Raw genomic sequence first — 27,154 nt, 5'->3', positions numbered from 1 at the left:
GCCTAAAGTAATTGCACACAAGCGTGTCACACGGGCGTGCCCCTGTCGAGTCCAAGTTTAGTCCAATTTAGAAAAGGTCAATTTTGAGGGCTCTTAGGCATTCCAAAGCCTATTTAAACACCTGATGAGGCACTTAGATGGGAGGCACAGAGAAGGAAGTAGGGAACTGCGAAAGGAAAGCCGATTGATCCATCTCAGAAGCCGGATTCATCATCAAGACTGAGGATCTCCCCTCAATTTCCCTTCAGGAGTTTTGGGTTTTTCTTTATATTTTGTATTCATTATTCTTCTAAGATGTTTAACTTTTTAGTTATGAACTAAAACCCCTAAATACCTAAGGGGGATGAAACCTAAGACGGATCTTGTTATTATTATCTGAATTGTATGATAAATATTTGACTTGTTCTTAATTATGTGTTCTTAATTCTTGTTTTGATATTTCAGGATACTGATTCAAGTTAAGCTTTTATTCAGAGGAGGAATAGAACCTATCTAAGAGTAAATTTGTCATAATTAAAGGGATTTGGTTGCGCGCCTAGAGATAGGGTGACAAGATTTTACCGAATTAGGGTGAAACCTAATAAGGGGATCCATAGATCGAGTTAATGCAACTCTAGGGCGTTAATTAGAAAGAGATTTCAATTATGCAAACTAGGGTTAGACATTGTTAGTCTAGATAAAGATAATAATATAACTTAGGGATCTCTACGGAACAAGTTGAATGAATAAATCGTTCGATTCAGCGTCAAATAACAAGTAAAGTCTAGGTGGATTTTTCTTTAGGTATTGTCTTAATCAATCGAGTTTTCCAAAAATTATTTTCCCTAAATTTCTTTTCTGTGATTTCTTAGTTTAGTTAATTAGTTAGATAAACAAAACCCTTTTATTTTTTTAAGCTAGATAATAAAAAGAAAGTTAATATTAGTACTTTTAGTTCCTTTGGGTTCGATAATCCGGTCTTGCTAAAGCTATACTACTATTCGATAGGTACACTTGCATTCATCGTGATAATAGTTAGTTTCAAGAACGATTCATTATAAATATTTAAAACCTGTCATGAATATCACGTATCAGCGTAAAACTTCAGTTCTAATAGCTAAAGGTGTCTAATAGCTATAGAACCTTAAATTTAAGGTCCTTAAGTGGTAATTAGACCATTATAATTTTGAGTGGACAATTATGGGCCTATATTAAGAGATATTTAATGTTTTAAGCCAAGGTTGATATGTTAATTTGTAAACTAACTTAAGTTAAAATAAAAGAAATAGTAATTCATCATCATATTTTCTTCATTCCATAAAAAATTCAAGAAAATAAAGAACCAAGGGAGCTTTCTAGGGTTCGGCCATCTTGAAGCTCAATTGTAAGTCCGATTTTGTCCCTTTTTAATGATTTCTATGTTTTTGATATCGTTGCAGCTAGGTCTAGCCAGCCCAGAGACTATTTTGCAAAATTGTTAAAGATTTTTAATGTTTTAATTGATGAATACGCATGTATTTTGAAGTTTCTTGATAGATTATGAATGTTGGTTGTGAGATATTGATTTTTAGTGAAAATGCAAATTAGGGATTAAATTGTGAAATGTTGAAACTTTTTGCTTAAAATGTGAAATAAATGGAAAATATGAACGAATAGGGACTAATTTGTAAATTGGCTAGCATGGGTTAGCATTGAATTTCATTAATTTGTGTTTTTATGAAATAATGACTAAATTATAAAAGTGGTGAAACATTAGGGGCAAATGTGTAAATGTGCTTAAATGTGCTTTTTGGATTAAATCGAATAGAGAGATTATTAAATAAGTTAATTTTGAATACATTTAGATCAAGAAAAGCAGAATTCGGATCTAGATCAGGGGAAAACTAAAGTTATCAACTAATTGACTTATTTTGTCGTTTTCACATTCGAGGTAAGTTTTTATGTGTTAAATTTTATTATAAGTGAATTTTAAATGCTTTGATATTGTATAAGTTGTGAATACGAGACGTCGGATGAGTTGATAATGACTCAATGGTAATTCGACATTCAAAGTCCTGGTTGAACCTTAAGAATAGTTTAGGATACTAGTGACATGTCATTAGGGAACATTGATTTGGCTACAAGCCATGATATTACTACTTCGGGTGCGAGTTATATTGATTGGCTTTGGGCCATGAATATCGGCTAATTTGGCTTTGGGCCATGATATCAGTAGTTCGGATATAAGTTACCTTAATTTGGCTTCGGGCCATGGTATAGGTACTTAGTGTGTGAGACTCTTGAGTATCCGACTTCTATTCTGAATGGTTCACCGGGTTAATGAATGATGTAGTTGAGAAAGGAATTGGTACGAGATGGTACAAGTATGTGCGTAAACCATATTAGCTTAGAAACAAAGAATTGGTGAAGAAAGTATATAGTTTTGTGAAAGAGTAATTGAAAGGTTTGTTAGTTGATGTAAATTCATGTACTTATAATCTATGTGTTTATAATTATATCGAATTTATTTCATATAAGCTTACTAAGCTATAAAGTTTACTTTGTTTATTTCTTTCTATGTTTTATAGTGATTTCAAAGCTAGCTCGGATTCAGAGATTCGTCGGAGTCCGCTTCACACTATCCATCTATCACTTGGTACCTATGAACTTTTTTATTTTAAGTATATGGCATGTATAGGAACTTGGTCTTTTTGGTATATATCTTTTGGCCATTTGTGTTGGCTTGTAAATATTAGGTTTCGTATGTATATATATAGCAATGTGAGTTGGCTTATAATGTTGAATTTAATGATGTATATAAGTGTGCAAATAACCTTTGTTTGAGTTTTGTAATTGCCTTATAAATGCTAGTTATGATGGTATTTGGTGCTTGTTGAAAATAGATATGGTGAATATCAAATGGTTGATGAATTGGTAATTAGTATGGTTATGAGTTCATGTAATTTGATACATGTTTGAAAATAACCATATTGATGAATGAAAAGGGTAAAATTTGATATGTATTTGAATTGTATATTGTGGTATGATGAGCCTTGTAATTGTTGATATTGAAATGGAAAAAATAATGCTTGGTTGAAGTAGATTGAATGCTTATTTATGCATTGTATTGGTACCAATTGGTGTGACGTAGGTATGCACAAATTTGGGTGGCAAATTGGCCTAGTAAATTACCTATTTTTGTCTACATGGGCAGAGACACGGGCGTGTGTCTCAGCCGTGTATCCCTTGGTGTTGAAATTAAAATCAAGTCAGTATGCTCCATACGGCCTTACACACCGATGTGTGACTTGGTTGTGTGGCATAAGTCAGTACACCCTACAGGTTTGGCACGGCCTAACACACGGCTTGTCACACGGGCGTGTATGGCCATTTTTAGGGCACACGGGCGTGTGTGTTGGTCGTGTGACCCAAGTCAGAGATTTACACAGGGTTGGACACAGGCTGGGACACGACCATGTGCTCTCATTTCGAATGTCCACACAGCCTGTGGCACGGGCGTGTCTACTGCCATGTGAGAGACACAGCCGGGCCACACGGGCATTTGTCCCCTGTTTTGTGAAAAATTTTATAAGTTTCATAAAAATTTCTTAAGCTATGGGTTTAGTCCCGAACCACTCCCAAAGTATGTTTAGGGTCTCATAGGCTCGTTATAGGGACAAAATGATTGAGATTGAATGATGAATGCTTGAATTGTGAAAATAGATGCTAAAGGGTGTTACAGTGCTACCGATGGCTAAGGTCCTACATTTGTTGCAGATTTATCATAGCTCGTGTAAGCAGCATCGTGTAGCTAACATTTTGACCCTCAACTTGTGTGAGTAGGCCCATGTCACAGCTCATGTGAGCACTATTAAAAAGGAAATGTTACGTTTATATGTAAAGGCAACTATGTTTTAGCATTCCCGAGTACCAAATGTGATTCTAGATGGTTCAATGGGTAAGTAAAGGAAATGACATGGTATGTATACAATTGAAATGGTTCATGATCTTAAGAAAAAGTTGATGAGTTAAATGATGTGTATATGAAATCTACTTATGATGTGATTGAACTCATATGTATCATGGATGAACTTACTAACTTGTCAGTCTGATGGTGCTAGTGTAGGATTTTACTAAGCTTATGGTCTTGGTAATGATATTATGCTTATTCTATAAATTATGCTAAAGAAATGGTAAGTTATGATTGAGTTTATATGAGCTTACTAAGCACTAGTGTCACGGGCCAAAGTTTTAAGCCCGTAACCATGGCACAAGAGGCACCCCATGGAGGTCGATCGATTAGATGGGGATCATTCAGCCCACAAGAACTGGCCTGATTCAAAGAATTGCTGGAGAAGCTTGTCAGATTGAAGCCTGGGTGGCCCAACAGCGAAGATATGACAACTTAGGCTATTTTCGGTAACTAATCTTAAAAGATAGAGAGAATCATATCTTGTAAAGATTAGATTATATTTGATAAGGCATATCTTGTAAATCCCTTAAACTCGTCCGTCGATGTAAATATATCTTGACCATCGGTTTTGGGGGAGCTTAACTATAAATAGAGAGCATCCCCCTAATTTGTAAACCATCCATTGTATGTTGAATTCTTAAGAGTAATAGAATTCTTGGGCATTTACTCAAACACCTTGTGTGCATTCTTTCTTTGGCTTTCTTTTGCTTACTTTTAGATTCTTTTGGCGCAAACGCTTCTGCTATACAAATTGGTGCCTTGGGAGGAGTTCTTAAGGAATCCTCATTTTTGGGTGTAAAGGCTAACTTAGGCAAGTTTGGACGTGCAAATTTCTTGAGGCCGCACGGATTGCGAGATGAAAGGTCTAGCTCCGTGACACTAGTTGCTTACTTAGTTACTTTCCTTTATTTCATAGATTATCGGAAGCTCATCCGGTTGGAAGCTTTTCAGAGATCTATCACACGATCTAGCAACCAATTCAGTAGTTTTTGAATCTGTAATGATCAATTTGGTATGCATTTGCTTTTGATGTTCATGTTTGGTTGATAGACTTTAATGCCTTGACAAGTTAGGTCATTTTGGCCATTTTTAGTCACTTGTAATCTATGATCCTTTTGGTATGTCTATGATGGTGTGTGTATGGCTATATTTGATGTCCTTTGGTAGTTAAAGGAACTAGGTTTTGTGCTTGAAATGTAGCTATAATTCTTTGATTTGATTAATAATGTTTTGGTATAAATGTGGTACCTTTGAATAGCATATTGGTTAGATGAAATAGGATGTTTGAAATGGTATGTGTATGAGTGTTTGAATTATGCTTAGGTCTATTGAACGTGTGCACAAACGGGATGGTTGATTAGGTGTGTTTTGGCCTTAAAATGACATTTTTTAGGGTCAAAATATATATCACACGGCCTGGGACATAGGTTGTCACACAGCCATGTGACATACATGGTCTGGATACACGATTGTGTGTCACTTGTAAATTTTAGTACATTAAATCAGTGTGCTACACGGTCTACGACATGGTCGTGTGTTACAAGTCAGAGAGTTACACGGTCTGGCACACGGCCTACGACACGGCCATGTGACCCAACTCAGTAAGTTACACGGGCTGTAACACTGACGTGTGTCTCTTTATTCGATTGTTTCATGGCCTGGGCTATGTCACATGGCTGTGTAATCCCTGTTTCCAAGTTTTGTAACTTTTTACTAAATATTCTGATTTGTTTCAAATTAGTCCCGAATTGTTTCTAAACTATTTTTAGGGCCTTGAAGGCTCGATTTAAGGCCCAAATGCATATGTCTGATTGGTTTTTAATGAGGTTTATTTTATTAATGTTAAATGATTTTATAGAGATGATTTTATGTTAAACGTTTTTCTAATTCTGTAACTATAATCCGGCGACGAAGATGGGTTAGAGGTGTTACAAATTGTCCAAGCTAACAATTATGATCCTTTATAACAATTCTGATTGTTCGATAATGCTCCATAACCCTAATCCCAATTGTTTTCCTCCATCACAAATATGTAGGATTGGAGATAGATGTTTACGTCAATTCACTCATGCATCACCAATTCCATGAATTTATGCATCTTGTTATGCTTCACAAGCCTTAGCTATAAAGCAGTCACGAGAAAATATTTCTTCAATATGTGGTATATATCTTCGAGTTGATCACCATATTGGCTACACGATGGATCATCATCTAAGTGTTGATGTAATCTATTGGCATAGAAAATTCTTGACTCTTTGTAGACCTTGATACTTCCATAGAAACTTCCAGTGTTTATCAATTGTCGAAACACTTTTGTTGTTCAAGGACTCATAAGCTAACCTAATAGAGAACAAGTGTCCCTTATTCCAAAGCCAGCCATGGAAGTTAAAAATGTCAAAGTGTGATTGTGGTCGATAAGCAACATTTCTCAATACTATCGATTTGGATCCGGTGAGATCAAGAGATAATCCGGATAAATTTGTCTAACTTGGTAAAGTGGAGACAGAGAGGTAAAATGGAGCCATTCTGGAAGTTTAAATGATTTGGATCCCTAATTCAAGGATTAGTGAACCACATCAATTTCAACCAACCACCTTTTGTCATTTAATTGTTAATTTCGTAATTTTACATGTTTTACAATTTAGTCCTTGCTAGCTAGATAGTAAAGTAGATTAATTTTTCTTGATTTTATGAATTGTCGTAATATAGCTTTTTGGGATTATTTGTTTAGACACTTTATTTTTACACACATGTTATTTAGAAGTTGTTCAATCCACGATTCTCTTGGGTTCGATCCTTGGAATACTCTAGTTTTCCATTGCAACACTACAAATATTACAATAGACCTGTCACACTTGCAGTAAAGATGAGATAATTACATTTTATTTTATTTCTCGAGTGTTGATCTTTATATCTCTCTCTATTCGTTCACGAGTACGGAGAGAGAGAGAGAGAGAGAGAGAGAGAGAGAGAGAGAGAGAGAGAGAGAGAGAGAGAGAGAAGCAATTAATTACTGTCGATTAGATTCCAATTTTTTTGGTGACGAAAGCATGCATGCCATCAATTCTTGATGCCTTTAAAGGCATCATATCAAGTACAAAATTTTTAACTTCATTACCGCTGATCGTGGTGTATAAGCCTTTAAGCTCATCCTCATAAATTTTGTAACATGAACCACGAGTAGTATAGATGCTAACAACATATTGATCCATAAAAAAAAGGGTTAAAATAAAAATCCAACGTCAACCATTTCAACCTTTCTTGGTCAACACACCAAATATTATCACTAGTCTTCAACACCTTATCGAGTTGATTTTTCTATGATTAATATTGTTACTATGGAAGAAATGGGTGTTTCTGTTCCCTTCAGTCAACCACTTCTAATGAGATTTTCGGTACCATGGACTTTCCTCTTTTGTTAATACCACGTCGAACTCTTTCTTTAGTTATTACTTAAGATTTTTCCAGTGCTTTCTTAATCATTTTGTTCCTTAATAAGAGCTTTCTCTTCTTGCCATTGATGTACCCTAAAATAATACAATTTCCCTAGATTCAGACATAATAATATTAGTAATTAAATTTCATCAAGTCAACCCTAAAATCCAACTTGAACACTAAAAAGTTAACACCATTACCATTGGGTACAAAAAAAATAATTTTTTATCAAATACAAGTACCAAATTAGACAAAAAATAACACATATACCACATTAGAAAAAAGTATTGAAATGATTGGACAAAATAAAGTATTAGGAAATTGCCAATGAGCGTCGAGCTAAGGCCCTGGGGAATGATTTTTTGGCTAAGAAACTTCAGTAGCTCTTTGGTAGAATTATTGAACAAAAAAGGGGACTAAAGCTCGAAGCTGTTGAAGTTGTTTTTTTTTCCTACTATTAGTGTTTTTCAATTATTTTTTATCTATAAACTTTATTATTTTTATCTGGGATGTTTTTTATGAACATTGATTTCTTTGCTTATTATTTTGGTGAATTTTTTTTTCAATTCATCTTGCTATAATATAAATTAAAGTACTTTGATTATTAATACGTTCATCTCTTTAACAACATTAATGATTTATTTGCTTTATTATGCTAATAGTTATGAATGATTTATTAAGGGGGGTTACTTAGGAGGAGCTTTTGTATCTTTTCTTCTATATGTTCTCATGTTATGGTTTTGTTCAAAAAATTTTTAAAAGGGGGAGATTCTTTAGGCAATTTATGAACAGTGCCAATGAGCAATTGTAACAACCCAATTTTTAGTGATACCAGAAAATGTGGTTTTGGAACCCCATTTTTGTTTACCGAATCCGTAAATATCAAATATGAATATTTACGGAGTTAGGAAAAGTATATTCATGTTTCGTCCATCAATTTTATCAATTAAATAGTTAATTTAGGTGTAGGGACTAAATTGTAAAAGTCCAATCACTATAAATTTTTAATTGGCCAAAGACTTAGGGACTTAAATTGCAATTAGCCAAATTTCTACAGTGGTAAATAAATCATTTTTCAACATAAGATAGTGGATGATGATGTTAATCTCCACTAATTTGGCTAATGGTAATTAAGGTTTAATTAATTAACTAAGGTTAATTCTTAGTTAATTAATATTTAATCCAAGTATAAAAAGGATGAAGTAGTGAAATGTTGTCATCTTTTTTCTTCTTCCCTACCGTCCAACCTTAGAAATCTAACGAGAAAAGGGTTTTTAGTTTCAAAACTTTCGACCATACATTTTGAGGTAATTTGAAGTCCTTTTCTTGAATTTTTTTTTAATGTATTTGAGGTTATGAGAGCATGATTTAGCTAGCCCATGTACCAATTTGTAAAACTGTTAAAGTTTTTGAAAGTTGCCATTGTTGATTTCTTGAAGAATCTAGTTTGAAATAGATAGATTGTAAGCTTAGATTATGAAAAGGGCTAGATTGTAACGTTTAATTGTTAGTTTCGTACATAGGGACTAAAGTGAATAAAATGAAAAATTGTTATGAAATTTTGGTAGGAATAGAAAGTATAGGGACCCTAATAAATGTTTATAAAATCAGATTTTAAACTGATGTTTAAAATTGAAAGTTATGGTTATTTTGAATTTAAGGACTAAATTGAATAAAAAATAAAATATAAAAATATAAAATTAAAATACATAAACTAAATACACAATTTTTACAAATTATAGGGACTAATAGGAAAATTTAACCCCACTTCTATCAACACCAACTTTCATTATGCTATTTGCTTCCCTGAAGACATTAATCAATCTATCATTAATAATCTTTATCCTTAAATGATTGTTTTGGTTGAAACGTTCCCAAGATTTAAAAGACACATTGCAACGCCAATTAGGAGTGAGCATTCGATCTAATCGAGTGAAAAAAATTTCGAATTAATCAAGTTGACGAGTCATATTTTATCATCTAAACTCTTGTTAAAAATTTTTCGAATCGAGTGAAATTGTTTGAGTTAAATTAAAAAATTAAACATGTCAAATCAAAATCTTATTACAATATAACTAATTCCATATTACAACATATAAATTTTAAACTATATATATTTGAAAACTTTTTTCAAAGCAAAATAATAATAATAATAAGATGCTTTAGTATGATAAACTTGAATCATTAATTAACTTATTTCAGTCCCCTAAATTATTATTTTAGAAATTTTTAAAAATTTTAACTTTCTTTATATATTATTTAGAAGTATTAAAAATCTTGTATAATTTTTAAAAATATATAAAATTTGGAATTTTTATAAATATGTTGAATTTTAAAAATTATTTTGAATTATTCTGTATTTTTTTTAGAGAGTGACTAATTTGCTAATTTTCAAAATCGACAGGGACCAAAGGGGTATTTACATTAATCTAATATTTGAATTATTCTAGTTATTCAAATTGTAAAATTCAACTCGACTCAAACTCAAAACTCGAAATTCAATTTTTTTCGAATCAGATAGAATTTTGCTCACCCCTAACACTAATTAATAGCGACCAATGTGCCCAGTTCAACGATATCTTGTTTGATAGACCAATTTCTCAAGGTTCGTTTCCTATAATAGGACCACCTTTAACCTTCTTCAAAACCTTAAAAAACAAATGTAGTATTCTTAGGAATAAAACCATGGGGCATCATTCTAACCTTACTACTTTTATATATATATCCTTTTCTATGATGCCAAATATTACTATCATGTGAGTATATAAGTACATACATGTTTTGAATTGCATGTTAATCGGTATTTAAACACCCTTCGAAGACGAAATTAATTTTTCTCTACCACCTTCAAAACTCACTATCCTTTTCAAAAAGCTATCAACTAGACCTATTTATAAGAGTTTTGGCCGATCAAGGGTTTTAGAAGTTAAACAAGATAGATTATCAATTATTAATTTGTTTAGTTTGTCTGGTTTAATTGAATAAATATAAAAAGATTTAATTAATTTGCAAGTCAATTAATCTAATCCGAATTAATATTTCAATTGATTTTAAATCTGATTTTGAAAACAATGAAAGCAATTTTACTTTTTGAATATTCTTACAAACAAGTGAACAAGTACCTATTAGATTAAAATTCATTACTATTTGAATCAATTTAACAATAATTGAATAAAACATTTGGATTATTTTATATTTATTATAACGAGGTATTGTGAATTTAAGTAGTGGGTTGGATGTAATAATTAAAAATGATGATATAACAAGACAAAAATAAAAGAATCCAAAATTGAAAGTTGTGAGGTCAACGACTAACTGCTACCTTCCAAAAACCAACGGTTCTACGTAACGGAAACATGTTCAATCAATCTAACATCGCTTTTTACGTTATATTTTCTTTTTTGTTGAACCCCTCTCTCATCTTCTCAAATTCCACAAACAAAGTAAAATAATAATGGAGAAGGACGATAGTTTCAAATTGGAGATTGTTGATGAGAATGAAAAAGCATCGAAACCAGCTGGTTTTAACCTAGATCAGACCCTGGAAGAGGTTGACCAATTCATCCAAAAGTTGGTTCCTGGTGAGAATAAATTTGTCAAGTGTATTGACCCATTGCAGGAGCTAGTTGATTCCAGGATTGCTCTCTATGAACAGAAGGAACCCGCTGCCAAGTTTGGCCTAAATATCGACGAAGACAACTCTTTTTTCGAAGCTGTGAGGCGTCTTTCCTTGATCGTAAATAATCTTGATGAATTCCCATCTGATTTAGCTGCAATTTCTTGCTTGAATCGAGCCAGCTCCGCTCACTTTCGTGCCATGTTGTTATTCGAATGCGAGTTTCGTGCTCTTCTCGACAATCCTAAACGCACTGGCGATCCGAATGTCGATCCTAAATCTCCCAATACGGATGGATCCCAAGGCAGCTCGAAGCCGGAGGATGAGTTCCCGTATTTTTCGTCCCAATCGATCCATGTCATGAACCAAATCGCCACTGCAATGATCTTTGCAGGGTACGAGGCTGAATGTTGCACTGTTTATGGTGGTCTTAGGCTAAAATCATTGGATGTTGAGTTTAGCAAGCAATGCTACGAGAACATCAATGTGGACGATGTTCAAAAGATGAGCTGGGAATCGCTCGAAGGAGAGATTGATAATTGGATTCACATTATGAAATTTTACACCACCAATCTCTTCTCCGCCGAAAGCAACCTTTGCGATTCTGTATTTTCGGAAAATCGTTTAACTGCTCAGAGATTGTTCTGCGATCTCGCAACATCCTTGAGCATAAGGCTTCTTAATTTTCCGAATGCTTTGGTGTGGCCCAGACGATACTCCACGGAGAAACTATTCAAGTTTTTGGACATATACGAGACATTGCGCGATTTGGCGAATCTGGATATCGTTAACGACTCATCGGCTGAGGAATTCATGTCTGAGACATCGATGGCTCAATGCAGGATCGGTGGAGCCGTGGTGAGCATTTTCTCTCAGCTTGAGAATTCAATCAAGAATGACAATGCAGGCAGAATCCCAGTGGCAGGCGGTGCAGTTCACCCCTTGACTCGCTACACAATGAATTATCTAAAATATGCTTGTGAGTACAAGGACACACTAGAGCAAGTATTTCAAAAGCAAGACAAGGTGCAGGGATCTCCCAGGCAGAAAGTTGTGGAGCAGGAGTCTAAGGACGTCACCGAAGACGACGACCGGTGCCCCCCACTCTCCCCTTTCGCATTAAAGTTAATGATGGTCATGGATCTGTTAGATGCCAACATCGAGATGAAATCAAAGCTATACAGGAACCCGGCATTACGCTTAGTTTTCTTAATGAATAATGGAAGATACATTCTGCAAAAGATCAAGGAGTCAGCTGAGATCTATGAAATGATGGGTCCTTCTTGGTCACGGAAACGAACATCCGAGTTAAGGCGGTACCATAAGACGTACCAAAGAGAAACATGGAGCAATGTGTTGCAATGTATTAGCCATGAGGGTGTTCAAGTTAATGGGAAGGTGTCAAAGCCTATATTGAAAGAAAGGTTCAAGAACTTCAACACCATATTTGACGAAATCCTCAAGACGCAGAGCAGTTGGATCGTAAGTGACGGAAAGCTTAGATCGGAGCTTAGAGTTTCGATATCATCCGTGGTGATTCCAGCATATAGGTCATTCTTGGGGAGATTCAAGTCGTACTTAGATAACAATAAACAAGCAGGGAAATATATAAAGTATCAACCAGAAGACATCGAGGAGTTGATTGAACAACTTTTTGAAGGAAATACGGCATCAATGGCTCCTAGAAGATGAAGATGATCATCGTGCCTGCTCAACAAGCTAGAGCCATTTATTGTGAACTACCATGAGATAAGTTTTGGAATATTATAACAATTTTCTTTTTCTGTTTTGCGAATTAAACTAGCTAGAGACATTATTGTTCATAATAGGGTGTTTTTAACATTTTAAGAGAAATTTTGTAATAGCCTACTTGATAAGTAGAGTTGCAATGGATGGTCATTAAGAGGCAGCCAGATTTGGATTGTATGGATTTGAGTGTGCAATTTATTTGCATTTTTTATGGTAATGAAATTTAACTTTTTTCTGGTAATTTGAGCGGGTAAAGCTGATACGTTAATATTATTCTGGTGAGGGGTGTTTCCATTGCTCTGTTTTGGATTATTGGGTTCTAGAGCTCATGCGATGGAAAATGAGTGTTTATCAGAATCGATTCTTTGGTTTTGAATTTGGATTTTTTTTTAAAAACATTATTAGAGTGAGATTAATGTGTCTAGTGGCATAGTAGATTCAAAATTGATTGAATAGACTAGGTTTAGTTAATTATCAAATTAATTTGATCAACATGCTTTCTTGACTCTTCTTCCCTAACAAGAACTTGTCTCTAACAAAGACCGATGGATGCAAGAAATGAATTTTCAGAATAGTGGTGCACGCCCCATGTCATTCCCCCCAAAGTCTCATGGAAAGGATGACAAAGAGACTTTCTAAAAAGTCAATGGTAGGAAAGTAAGAGAAATACCCCAGTGCTTCAAGCAGATCAAGATAAGAACTTACACCCTTGAAAAACAAACACAGAAAAGAAAAAGAACTTTTCAGGAAAAGGAAATGCCTAGAGATAGAAGAAGAAATGAAAAAGATCACTGCTCTTGAAGGCCCTACAAATGACCCATTTATAAGTGCTTGGTAGGAAAGCAAACCGACATCCCACATGAAATGACGGTAAAAAGAAATGATGTATATTCTAAAAACCTTCAATCAAGGGCAAGCACACTTCTGAAGGCAATCAATTCAAAGGTGTAATGGTTGGGACTTCAAATACTCTCTCAAGCCTCGTCAAGAGTCCAATAATCCTCACCAATAAATCAACTCAAGCCAAGTCCTTTCATAACCTATTCTTTGTTTTCGGGCAATTGTTATACCCTCACCCTACAACCCTCTTACTAGATCAGTCAATGACTAAATAAAGCATGAAAAAGCTTGTTCTCATGACCTTGCCAAGAAAGTAATACTCTTCTTCACCTAAATATCTCATCATTTCAAGTGGATCCATACAATACTTAAAAGATATATGAAGAGTGTCTAATAACATCTGACAACATATCATTTCTAGGTGTGACAAGTGTCTCATTCAATCCCTTTAGATCAACTCCAACCATACCACTTAGTTAACATCTTTCACCTTAACATCTTTCACCTTCCAGCTACGCATAAAGAATAAGAAACTCAATGGTTGAGGTCCACACCCAACCACCCTCCTCTATAAATACTCCCTTAGTACTAGGGGAAAAGGGTGAGTCATCCATATGATCTTTATTCTATCAAAATTCCATCTCAAAACTCTATCAAGCTATTGATCTAACAATTCTTCGTACCATATATGGTGTGAGTCATTCCCAATCTAAAAGTTTTTCACACCCCTTAAAGTATGGGCCATCCCTATTAACACCTTGTGCAACTGAAGTATTGTAATATGTACCAAAAACATTAAAAAAAATTAAAGTTCTATTTGTTTCAACATAAAAGCTTTTATAGAAAATATTTTTCAACATTTTCCGATGTTTGTTTTATATAAAATAGGATGGTCAAAGTAAAAGTTTTTTCGGTTAACATAAAATTACCCCATTATTCTTATAAAATATCTTATCAAAAAAATATTAACACATCTTCTAAACTAATAAGACGCTGTTCACTATAACACCCTAATACCCGACACGAATATTACGTCAAAGCATCGAGATGTTGCATTCTCTACTACATCAAATATTTTCTTATAAACTTTCATAGCTTTTCAATTTAGTCCCTTTTGTCATAAAAATTCAATATTCAATAATTAATCATATTAAATCAATTTTCTTTTTTGTTACATTTTAATCATATAATTTATCTCAATATCTCACATGTCAAATTTCTGTGTATTTCATTTCTATTATTTCATCCACATATTTTTTTCAAGTTTAACAATTTAGTCCTTATTATCATAAAAATTCCATATTTTTCCACAATTTCACTTTTACAATACTTTATGCATATTTCATCATTTCATAACAAGGTCATTAAACTTTTATCATAATTTCATTATTTACATATTAAATTGTTTCACACTTAATCTTTTGTGCAATTTTCAATTTAGTACCATTGCCATGTAATTTATTTTTTACCATATAAGCACTTTAATCAAATAATTCATTATAATATCTTATTTAACATAACAAATTTTCATGCATATCACTTCTCTTGTTTCAATTATAAATTTTACAAAGTTTACAATTTAATCCTTAACATCATAAATATTCATTATTTACTATAATTTCACCTTAACATCACTTTGTAATAAATTCACTACTTCATTTATATTCTTTACCATAAATCTTAAATGTATATTTATTTCATTGAAAACAACTTTTATAAAATATTTTCAAGAAATCTGCGAAATAATAGAAAATATTTTACACAGATTTATCCAAACAATAGAAAATATTAGATTTTTTAGAAAAGTAAGTCAATTCCAAAAATCGTTTTCCGAAAGTCATTTTCTATGAAACAAACGGAATCTAAATATTAAATTAAGAGAAATGATGATCTACACTTTAATTGAATAAAAATTTTATTTATAAAAAGTTGAATTTAATACAATAATACACATTAAACTCTTCTCTAACAGATTAAATAACAGATTAAACTAAACAGAAATGGTTAAAGTTTGTTCCTTGGCAACCTTAATATATGAAAATTGTATAAAATATATAAAAGTGGATATGTTACGATTTATATTATAGTCACGTTCCTGTCTATTTCACTTGATGTGTAATTTCTTAAGGAAGAATCAGAGCACCTATCTACTCTGTGAAAAAAGTCCAATATACTCTGAATCCGTCTCTAGCAAAAGCAATATCCCACTATCGCATCATCGAATAAACACAGTGCCCACACCCAGTTGTATGTTAAAGCTGTAAATCAACTTCCAGACTCTTCAAAAACTCTGCCTTTTCCTTTTTCGAAACAGTGAAAATTACTGTACCAAGTTTATCTTTTGTCTAATAACCAGCTTAATTCCAGAAAGAAGCGCTGGGATTCTGCTCAGCATGCGTGGGTGAAGGTCAACCATATAAAGGAAAAGGAATAATTAATTAAAAGGGTCAATTGTGTTACATATCCCTAAACTAAGTCCAGATTTTAAATTGATCTCTAAACTTTAAAACGTTTTAATTGAATCCTTAATGTATACCTATCATATCACCCAGGTCTTTTGATCAGTTTAGTCCTCAGCTTGAGCATTAAATATGTAAACTCATGCCACCTCAAAGCCCCTCGCATGGCTGACAGTTTCGGAACATGAGTGCAACAACCATAAACCACTGCAGAAATAGCAGCAAAAGTGAAAAACTAATCATACTCCCTTCTTATCACACAGCCCCACCCTATCTTTATTTCCCCACGTCCATCGAACAATAGCCATCAAACTTGCCTCAACCTTCCCACCTCCATCACCATGCATGGTGAATGGTCAGTTTAATATATAAAATCCAGGTTTTCCATGTGAAAGGCTCAAAGTACTTAAAATTTAGCCAGTGTGTTTTAATATGCTTCACATCATATTCAAGTTAGTATTTATCATCCAAGTTGATAGAATGACCTAATTAATATGATACTAATAATCTAAAACCTGAACAATAGATTAGAAGAGAGGTATAGTGGAATTAACCCTAACTTAAAAGAGACTGAGGAAAAATAGTATAGAATTGAGTTTGATAATATGAGCGTGAGAAAAGAAAGACTAGAGCGACATAGCAGCAAAAAATTGGTCATGTATGTAGTTGGATCTACCCGACCCACAAAAAAAGGGATCCTGATATTTAGCCGGTATTCGGCGCTAAACCGTACCCGCCGTCCCTGTAAGGCCTGTGGGTGCAGGTCACGCCTCAACTTTGCTACTTTTTATTCTTTCCTTTCACTAAAAAGCAACTGCTGCCACCGTGTCTTGCCTTTAGGTGAACATTTGATCCTTGCCTCACAGTCACTCTCGTTCTTTTATACCATGCATATATATATAAATATATATACATACTCTCCAACTCTACTGTTTTACGCAATTAATGCAATGTTATACAGTAAAAACAACACAAGTTATTTGTGTACTTGAGATGGCCCCCCCCCCCTTAATTCCCTCTCCACCCTTTCACTGTTACTCCCTTTGATTTCTTTCCTTCCAAACATGAAATTTGTACCTAATTCATCAACATGATCGGTTCAGTCGGTTTAATATTTCTAACATCCCAACAAATGTAGTCTCATTAATATTTGCTAATTTATTCAACTTGTGAGTTACTATTCCCAATTTCCCACTATATAGCTAGTGTGGAATCTACAACACTCACACACATATGTACCTATAATTATTGCCCCAACTTTTTCAAATCTCTACAATGTTTTCGCACAAGCTATGGGCATTTCGCCTCAAGTTTTAACTGATTTTAGAAAGCATGGATGGTGACTGCTACAAAGTTGTAATAATTTGATATGAAACTATATAATCTTAGTTCCATATAGTGATGACCACCTTTGTCCTAAAGTAGATTAGGACATTGCATAAGAATTGAAAAGGTAATAGAGCATATTATTGTTGCTTTTAGCTAAAAAAAACATCCTATATCATTTACATGTAAAATGTTTGAAGTATTTTTGTTTGGTACATCGTACCAAGTTGGGAAAATGGCCCCCAATGGAGAAAGTAGGGCAAACTTTGTTCTTTGGTGCTACTAATATATATATATACATGTGTGTGTTTGCTTTTGCTTTTGCTTTGGAGAAATTGGAAGTTAGATCATATGCCTTGGTATTTTTCAATTTTCTATGTAACAGCGACAGCAAATCTTACGTTAAACCACGTAATTTGCAACTGACCAGAAAAGAAACTAATTAGCTAAGCAAAAGTAAACAAATTAACAATTTAGTACTACTTTTTCTTTTTTATTATTAAAAGAAATTCTGGTTTGACCATGACCGAATACTTTAAGAGGGTACAATGCTACACAGCCCTTTTCATAGGAAAAGGGGATACAAGGAAGGAGGTCAAGCAACAAATCCAAGAAAACATGGATGATCAAAACATCATCTCCAAGACTGAACACATCAACATGTTGGTTTGTTATGTTTGAGAGTCACTCACTCCACACAAAAACTAAGAAGAAGGCTAAACATGCGCCCCAAGGGTCGCGTCATGTCACAAAAAACCAAAAGTTTAATCTCAACTCAAGGTCCCCCGACAACAAGGACGAAACAAGCCGTCCATGCGAGAATAACCCTTCAGTTTTGGCCTGAATGGAACAAGGGTCTGCTTTTAATACAAATGTGTGATTTACCAAAGCCCAAAAAAACAAAAAGAAAGCATTATTTGTCTTTAAACTCATAGGTAAATGGCGTAACAAATTACCCCTAGCCGCCTTCCACAACTGACACCTATGTTTCCACTAAAGCTTCCTCTAGGATTTTATTTTGTATTGTTGTCCTCTCCTCATGCTGCAGACAAAAATCCTTTTAAAGCAAATCCCACGAGACCCTTCACGCACGCGGTGCGACAACAACGGACAAACCCCACTTTTATTTACTACCATGCCCTCCCCACCACCGACCCCTTATAAAATGCTTTCACATCACTTCCTTACCCCATTACCAACCTCCTCTCCACAAGCTTTCACTAACTTAACTTCATCACTGCCTTTGAATTAGTTGCTTTTTATTTCTTAAGAAAGAATGTATTGTGAGGGTGATTCTTGGGGCTGCTACTTGCCAATGAGCTTGAGGAGCATGGGGTCGGACCCAATGGAGAGGGTGGTGAAGCTGGCCTCAGAGAGCGCAGTGGTGATATTCAGTGTGAGCAGCTGCTGCATGTGCCATGCTGCCAAGAGGCTGTTCTGTGGAATGGGGGTGAACCCAACCGTGTACGAGCTGGACCAAGACCCTAGAGGGAAAGAGATGGAGATGGCACTCACCACACTTCTTGGCAACTCACAGACTGTTCCTATTGTTTTTATTGGTGGGAAGCTGATAGGTGCTATGGACCGGGTCATGGCTTCCCATATTAATGGATCCTTGGTACCACTTCTCAAGGAGGCCGGAGCTCTTTGGCTCTAATTCTGACTAATAGTATCAGATAACTAGATGCCTAATCAAATAATTAACCATGTATTATGATCCAAGATCTTTTATCATTTTTGTCATATACATTAGCTAGTTTTTCTAATTAATTAGCTATTCTGTTTAAGTTTGTTTCCCAAGGAGATTTTGAGGTCTACTTAACCCTTTCCTTGTGGGAATTGAAAGGGAATTTAATGCTGCTTTAATGTATAGATCAGAATGAAAGCTAATGATCCATCTTTTCTTTTATTTGTGGATAAATTAGTGTGGTGTGTTTTACTATCTAAACCAAAGCAGCATATGCTGCTACATGAATCTGTACCCACATTGAGTCAGTTCAAGTGAGCAGCATCAACTAGAAATGTTTCCTTCAAACCCCAGTAAAGAAATTAGATCCAATTAAGGTAGGATACAACTCAATTATGAAATTAATCTAAGTTTTTTTCTTACAGCTAAGGATTTCTTTTTTGGTTCTACTATAGAAAGTTTATTTGCATCAAGCTTTTGGGGCTCATTCAATACTTACTCGAACTATTACTCAACAAAGAATAAAAGTTTTAGTTTCGGCTCATCGGGATAGAGATAGGAAAAAAAAGAATTTTACATTTTGATCCTAATTTGATTCCTTAATTGAATTCCTAATTCCAGTTTCAATCCCTTAAGGCAACAACATAGGAGGAAGTACCAGTACCTAAAATTTTTTAATCTTTTACTCAATGAAATGTGAAAACTCTGATAAAAAGATTGATTGAGTTTTTGGCAAATGCAAAGATAAATTTTATGCATGATAAATTTAGTTTTTAAAAGTTGACTCATTTTATCATTTTGATCTTGGAACTTTTTTTTTAGATAACTTGGGCTCTCAGTTTAAGTTTAAGTTTTAATCAAATTACTTTGTTTTGAAATGAAAAATGATTAAACTGTTAAAATTTTAATAACAATGTGGTTGCTCGTGTAACAACTACGTGTACTTTATTGTTGGCATGAATAATTTTTAGAATTTTTTTTATGATATTTAAAAATTTAATGACTTCTTTATAATCTTATATTTTTCTGAATTTTTATGCACACGTGAATAGTCATATGAGTTACCACAGAAATGTTAAAATTTTCACGATCTAGTTCCATTTAGAAAAACATAATTTTACTAAATTTTAAAAGTTAAAATTTTCACGATCTAGTTCCATTTAGAAAAACATAATTTTACTAAATTTTAAAAGTTGAGAGTCGAAGTGTTAAAAAAAGAATTAAAACTAAAGTGATAAAAAGAGATAACTATTACGGATTAAATTTAGTATTATACTTAAATTTTAGTTAGTCGTGTGTGAGTTTATTAAAAAAATGACAAAACCATGTAAGGAAAAGGTTAAGTACTTAGAAGGTCCTTGTATTATCGGGATTGGATCAAATTAGTCTGTCTATTATTAAATGTATCGATCTAATCTCTATACTATTAAAAAAATCAAATATGTCGAAAAAAAAATCCAAATCTAAAACTAAAGAAATGGAGTCGACGTGAAAGAGGAATTTTGGGTTCTATCTCTTTTTATTTGCAATCATGAACAAACATGGAACCATTTTGAGGGGTGAGCGTTCGATCGAATCGAATGAAAATATTTCAAGTTGATCGAGTTGACGAATCATATTTTATCATCCTAATTTGATTTGAAATTTTCTCAAATCAAGTCGAGTGAGATGGAATTCAAATCGAATCGAATTGAATATATTTGTTCGAGTTAAATTTTAAAAAATAATTTTGGGTCCTTGTAACCACTGTCACCCATCGTAATAAAATTTGTCCACCTTAATCAAAATTTTTATTAACTTTCATCACCTCATAATTTATTTATTAATATTTTATATACGGGTTAGCTTCTTTGCTTGCTTAGCTATTTCAATTATCTTCAAATTCTTGTCACTATGTATTTTGGAATTAAAAAATATATTAAATGTAAAAATTTGATTTTTTTAATAAAAGTTATTTTAAAGATAAAATGTGAAATTGATACCAATATAAAATTTTAACATGAATATTTAATGGCATAATTAATAATTCAATTTTAATATAATATTCAATATGACTAAAAAATTCAATAATATAAATAATACAATATTTGAAATTTAATTTAATAATATAAATAGTAGATATAAATAATATTATTACTATTTATATTTAGTGATTTTTTTTTGGATAAAATTTTGATTTTTTATTTGAGAGTCAAGGGTGAGAAGTAAATGTTTAGGGGAAAATAAAAAGTTTTGGGGAATAAAAATTTGAGGGAAAGTAAATAGGGGGAGTAAAATTTTGGAGGAAAAATATTAAAAAAATTTTGGGGGGGTGGGGGGATGGATTTGAGGTAGATGGGAGGTGGGATGGGAAGGAAGTAAAAATTTTAGGGGGAAAGTGAGAGGGAGTAAAAAATTGGAGGAAAAATAAAAAGTTTTGAGGGTTTTTGGGAGTAAAATTTTGAGAAAAAGTAAATGGGAGAGTAAAATTTTAGTAGGAAATGGATTTTGGGTAGATTGGGGGGTTGGGATGGGAGGGGAGTAAAAGTTTTGGGGGAAAGTAGGAAGGAGTAAAAGTTTTGAAGAAAAAGTAAAAAGGTTTAGGAGTTTGGGGTAAAAATGTAAAATATTATAGTTTGATATTCGAATTATTCAAATTATTCGAGTTATTCGAATTCGAAACTCAACTCGATTCGAACTCGAAATTCAAAAAAAAAATTGAGTTGACTCGAATAACTCGATTAACTTGAATAACTCGATTCGTTTAACTCAAAATTCAAACTTTTTTTTATTTTTTCGAGTTGAATCGAATTTTACTCATCCCTATTTTAAATCACATAATAACATGGAACCATCCATCGATATTTGTGAAAAGGACTGCCATTTCATTGTATATTATATTATTAGTTAATTTATATTTTTGTTCGCTGATTAGATAGGTTGTATATATAAAATATTAATGTAATTTATGTAAATAAAATACATTAAGATTAAAGTTAAAAATAATGTAATTGAATGTTTAAAGTTATATAGATTTATGAATATGTTGTAAGTTAAATGATCATATTAATATATAATATTATTTTTGTGAAAATACAATTAAGATACTAATACAATAATTAGTATTATATTATGCGAAATTAAAAAAATATTTTTCCATACAAATTCAAAAAACTTCAATATAAAGTTATTATGTGAAATGACTAACGCAATAATTGTAATGTTATAATTTCAAATAATTGAAAGAATGAAAAGTTTTGAGGGCTAATTGAATAAATTTAACTTGTAGAAGTACTTGTCAAAAAATTAAAAAATGCAAAGGGATTTAATAATTAAAATTTTGTTTTCATACTTTTCATTTTTGCCATGCATTCTTTTTAATTTTATTTATAGCTTGTATCTTTATGTTGTTGAAAAAAAAAAAGAGTCATATTTTTCACCTCCTTTAACTTTCATCTTTTCAAATACCTAAATCCTATAGGAATTTTTATCATCATGTCATCCTTTGATTTTCTTTAGTGAGAAAATAACCGTCTACTCTAGTTTTAGTTTGTGGGTATTAAAATTTATTGAAGCATCTAAATTATCAAACACTATAACTTCTATCAATTTATATTATTGTGTTGAAAGCTTTTAAAATAATAATAATAGATATGTATTTTTTTTAAAATAAACTCAAACAATCTATTATGAAAATAAATAAATTTTTAAACATAAGTCATTCTCGATTCTATATGCAATTGGAAAAAGATAAAATTCCTGATATTATTTCTATGAGAGTATATAAAAATGGATTTTTTAAAAAAATTAGAAAGCTATGATCTCTTTATAGAAAAAGATACTAAAGAATAATTCTATGTGTTTCTTCAAGCAATTACAATCTACATCTTTATACTAATTGTTATACAACAAGATACTATATTACAAATAAGTAAACAAATTATTTACACAATCTGTCAAAGCTGATAACAAATTTTTCTCCCTTAGATTGCTCATGCCAACACCCCTCCTCAAGTTGGTGAATATATGTCAATCATTCCCAACTTGTTAAGTGAGCTTTGAAAATCTTTTCCAGATACAGCCTTTGTTAGAACATCTGCTAGTTGTTCTTTTGATGTCACAAATGGAAGACTAATTGTTCCTTTGTCAAGATGGTCTTTGATGAAGTGTCGATCAACTTCCACATGTTTAGTTCTATCATGCTGAACAGGATTATTTGCAATTACTTTGGTTGCCTTATTATCGCATAATAACTTCATAGATTTTGATAGAGACATACCAAGATCATGTAAAACACATTTTATCCATAGCAATTCATAGATACCTTATGCCATTCCACGAAATTCTACCTCTGCACTTGATCTTGCTACAACCTTTTGTTTTTTACTTCGCCATGTAACCAAGTTACTTCCAACAAACATAAAATACCCCGATGTAGATTTTCGATTAGTTTGGCTTCCAACCCAATCCGTATCTGTATATCCCTTGATTTCTTAATCTCTATTTTTAGCAAAAAATAATCCTTTTCTTGGAGAAGATTTTAGGTATCACTGAATCCGATAAATAGCCTTTATATGATCTTCACTTGGTGCATGCATTAATTGGCTCACAATACTTACCGCATATGCAATGTCAGGACACGCATGTGATAAGTATACCTCCCTACTAATCTTTGATACCTGTCCTTGTTAGTTGGAGTTTTGCCTTGTTAAATGGCTAACTTGTGGTTCATCTCAATGAGAGTTTCAACAGGTTTACAGTTAAGCATCCTAGTTTCTGCAAGTAAATCTAGCACATACTTTCATTGGTAAAGAGAGATTCCCTTGGTCGATCTTGCAACGTCAATGCCTAAGAAATATTTCAAGTGCCCAAGATCTTTAAGTTCAAAATCAGTCGCAAGGCTTTCTTGTAGGGTAGCTATCTCATTTGAGTCATTTCCTGTAACAATCATATCGTCAATATACACAACAAGAGCAGTCACCTTTTTAAACTCTTGTTTTACTAAGAGAGTATGACCGGCATCACTTTGTTTGTACCCAATCTTCTTCATGAAAGTTAAGAGCCTTCCAAATCATGCTCGAGGGGATTGCTTCAATCCATATAAGGTGTAACAGCCCGATTTTGGGCCTAGTCAGAACAGTAGTTTCAGGACCACCAATTTGAAGTCGGAGAAATTATTTTATTATTATTTTAGACTAATAACATGTATATTATAGTGCATGAAAAATTTGGTGAATTAATTTTAGCATTTGAGAGCTTAATTGCAAAAAGTACTAAATCGCATAAAGTACAAAAGTCTTAATTTGATAGCTAAGGGAATTAAATTGCCATGTATCATAAATCAGGGTCTTTAAAGTGAAATTAGGCCCTAAAATAGTGCTTGTCCGGCCATGAGACAAGGATTTTAACTTAGTCAAATGTTAGGTGAAGTTGGTGACTTATTTGACAAAAAAAGAAAATAAAATAAACATAGGATGATATCATCCCTTTCCCATCTTCTTCTTGACCGAAAATATCAGCCATAGGATGGTTTTGAAGCTTGAAAATTTTAGCCATTTAATCTCTCTACAAGTAAGTGATCCTGATGGTTTTTCTTGATGATTTTTGTACTTTTAGAACCCTTGTAACATAAGCTTTCAAATGAGGGGACTATTTTGCAAAAATGGTTGAAAGTATAGGGATCTACCATTAGTGTGTTCATTTTGTTTTCTGAAATTTTATGTAAGAAAATGAGCTATGGTAGTGTAATAAACAACTTTTGTGAAGTAGTTTTCATGAAAACCCTAACTAAGGACCATTTTGCATAAGTTGTAAAATAGGTGGTAAATGTGTGAAATAATGAGAATTTTGGGCTTATTCTAGTATAAAAAGTAATCGTCTAGGCTTGTTTAGTGAGAAAATGTGATAAAAATTGATTTTCGGACCTAGGGGTAAAATGGTCATTTTGTGAAAGCTAGGGGTAAAACGATTATTTTGCCCAATTATGAATTTTCGAGTGTCTAGAGTAATTTTCTAATGAGATGAATGAATTTCTATCATCTTAAATCAAGAATTACAAAATCTGGGAATAGACCGAGGAAAAGTGAAGCAAGGGGACTAAGCCGAGCTAGTCGTCTATAGTTTGTAATCCGAGGTAAGTTGTATGTAAATAATACAACTACATTGTTATTATATGTGTTTGAATTGATATAGCATAAATTGCTTGTTTTTGGAAATGATTATGTATGATGAATTTTGAGATAGTAGAACTCCCGTATGAACCTTAGGAACAAATCGGATATTCATGCCATGACATTTGGGTCATTTGTGCGTTAGTGTAAGACATGTCTGGGACATGCATTGGCCACATTATGAGAGCCATTGTAAGACCATGTCTGGGACATGGCATTGGCATTGAGACGAGAGGTAGTGTAAGACATGTCTGGGACATGCATCTGCCTCGCGATGTAAGCCAGTGTAAGACATGTATGGGACATGTATGGGACATGCATCGGCTACGAGATGTGTCAGTGTAAGACCATGTCTGGGACATGGCATCGTCACGTAGATGTGAGAGCCAGTGTAAGACCATGCCTAAGACATGGTGTCGGCCTCGATTTCGATAGTCAGTGTAAGACCATGTCTAGGACATGGCATCGGCATTACACCCTATGTTTGAGGCTTAATGAATATCCGATAGCATTCCAAATGGTTCAACAATGAGAGTTACAATTTCAATTAAACGAGAAAAGTATAACCATGTTGTTAGTGGTACAAGTACCTATTTGAAATGTATGAGAAGTGAGCTCAATATATATATATGATATGTGAATTGTATTGGTTAGTGACGAGTAAGTTGTGCTTATGCCTACTCTAGTACTATGAGTATGATGATGAATGGTAAGGTTGTTATTATTTTTATTTCATGCAACTTACTAAGCTTTATGTTTACTACTTCTCTTTTCCATTTTCTTATAGTGTTGCCTAGCTAGTTTGAGGATCAACAAACATCGAAGACATCAATCACACTATCAGCTAAAGCACTCAATATAATTAGACTTATCATTTTGAATATGGCATGTATAGAAACTTAGACTTTTAAGTTTTGTGTCATTGTTAATTGGCCAAATGTAATGGCTTAACTTAGCATTCGATTCATTTTGTATAAGGCCATGAAAAATGGCTAATATTAAAAGTTAGTAAATGAATGCAAAATAGTCTTTCATGAATGTGAAATTGATGGCATGTTTGAATATTTGAAATGTACATAAGCCTTAGCTATGGTTGTTTGGTTGAGAAATCATATTAAGTTAGATTTTGATATGTTGGTTGGCATTAGATTATGTTTCAATGTGGTAAAAGGCTTGGTAGATAGCCTCATATTGTCCACACGGGTAGACACACGGAAGTGTATCTAGGCCGTGTGTGACACATGGCCAGCTCCGTGGGCGTGTTGTCCGGTCGTGTGTCCCCTGCACGTAAAAATTTCAAGTCAGTATGCAAGGTAGTAAACACACGGGCAGAGACATGACCGTGTGTCTCAGCCGTGTGAAGGGAACGGCCTAGTACACGGGCATGTGCCTTGGTCGTATGACCCTTAAGGATTGCTGACGTCAGAAACAGAATGTCAAGGTTTTCGAACACAGGCTGAGACATGGCCGTGTCGCGACTGTGTGAGGGATACGGGCCATGGACACGGGCGTGTGCTAAGCCATGTGAAAACCCCTGTAGGTTCAATTTGAAAAATAAATCTACACGGGTATGGGACAAGGACGTGTCCCTAGGTGCTTAGGCCGTGTGTGCCACACGGGCCATCAGCACGACCATGTTCAAGTCCCACACGGGCGTATTGCCTATCCACACGGGTGTGTGCCCTTTTTCAAGGATTATTTTTCTAAAGTTGGTTAAGGACCCGAACTGGTCCTAAATAGTTTCAGATGGACATTTGAGGCCTCATGGGCCTATGTTAAGGAATTTTAAATAAGTTTGAAAAAGTTTTAAATTTGGTCAAGTCTTGATGATTCGAAAAAGTTAGAATGCATATGCTAAGTGAGGTAACGCCTCGTGCCCCGTCCCGGTGTAGGACTCGAGTGTGGGGTGTTACATAAGGCCCTTTTTAGCTTGCATACTTTGCCATCACAATTTATGCCTAG

General features: G+C 33.5%; 2 protein-coding genes across 2 annotated transcripts; both read left to right on the top strand.

Moving 5' to 3' along the window:
- The first annotated feature begins 10,781 nt into the window (after positions 1-10,781).
- On the top strand, positions 10,782-12,966 carry LOC107898997 (exocyst complex component EXO70B1). The gene has a single exon (XM_016824583.2). The coding sequence runs from the start codon at positions 10,821-10,823 to the stop codon at positions 12,672-12,674; it is 1,854 nt and encodes a 617-aa protein (XP_016680072.2). The 5' UTR covers positions 10,782-10,820; the 3' UTR covers positions 12,675-12,966.
- A 5,564-nt stretch (positions 12,967-18,530) lies between these two features.
- On the top strand, positions 18,531-19,265 carry LOC107898368 (glutaredoxin-C1). The gene has a single exon (XM_041111469.1). The coding sequence runs from the start codon at positions 18,633-18,635 to the stop codon at positions 19,011-19,013; it is 381 nt and encodes a 126-aa protein (XP_040967403.1). The 5' UTR covers positions 18,531-18,632; the 3' UTR covers positions 19,014-19,265.
- Positions 19,266-27,154: the final 7,889 nt, after the last annotated feature.

The sequence above is a fragment of the Gossypium hirsutum genome, chromosome A04, assembly GCF_007990345.1.
Source record: "Gossypium hirsutum isolate 1008001.06 chromosome A04, Gossypium_hirsutum_v2.1, whole genome shotgun sequence".
NCBI classification, from domain to species: Eukaryota; Viridiplantae; Streptophyta; class Magnoliopsida; order Malvales; family Malvaceae; genus Gossypium; species Gossypium hirsutum.
The sequence above is the reverse complement of the archived record's forward strand: the minus strand, read 5'-3'. Positions and strand labels throughout refer to the sequence as shown.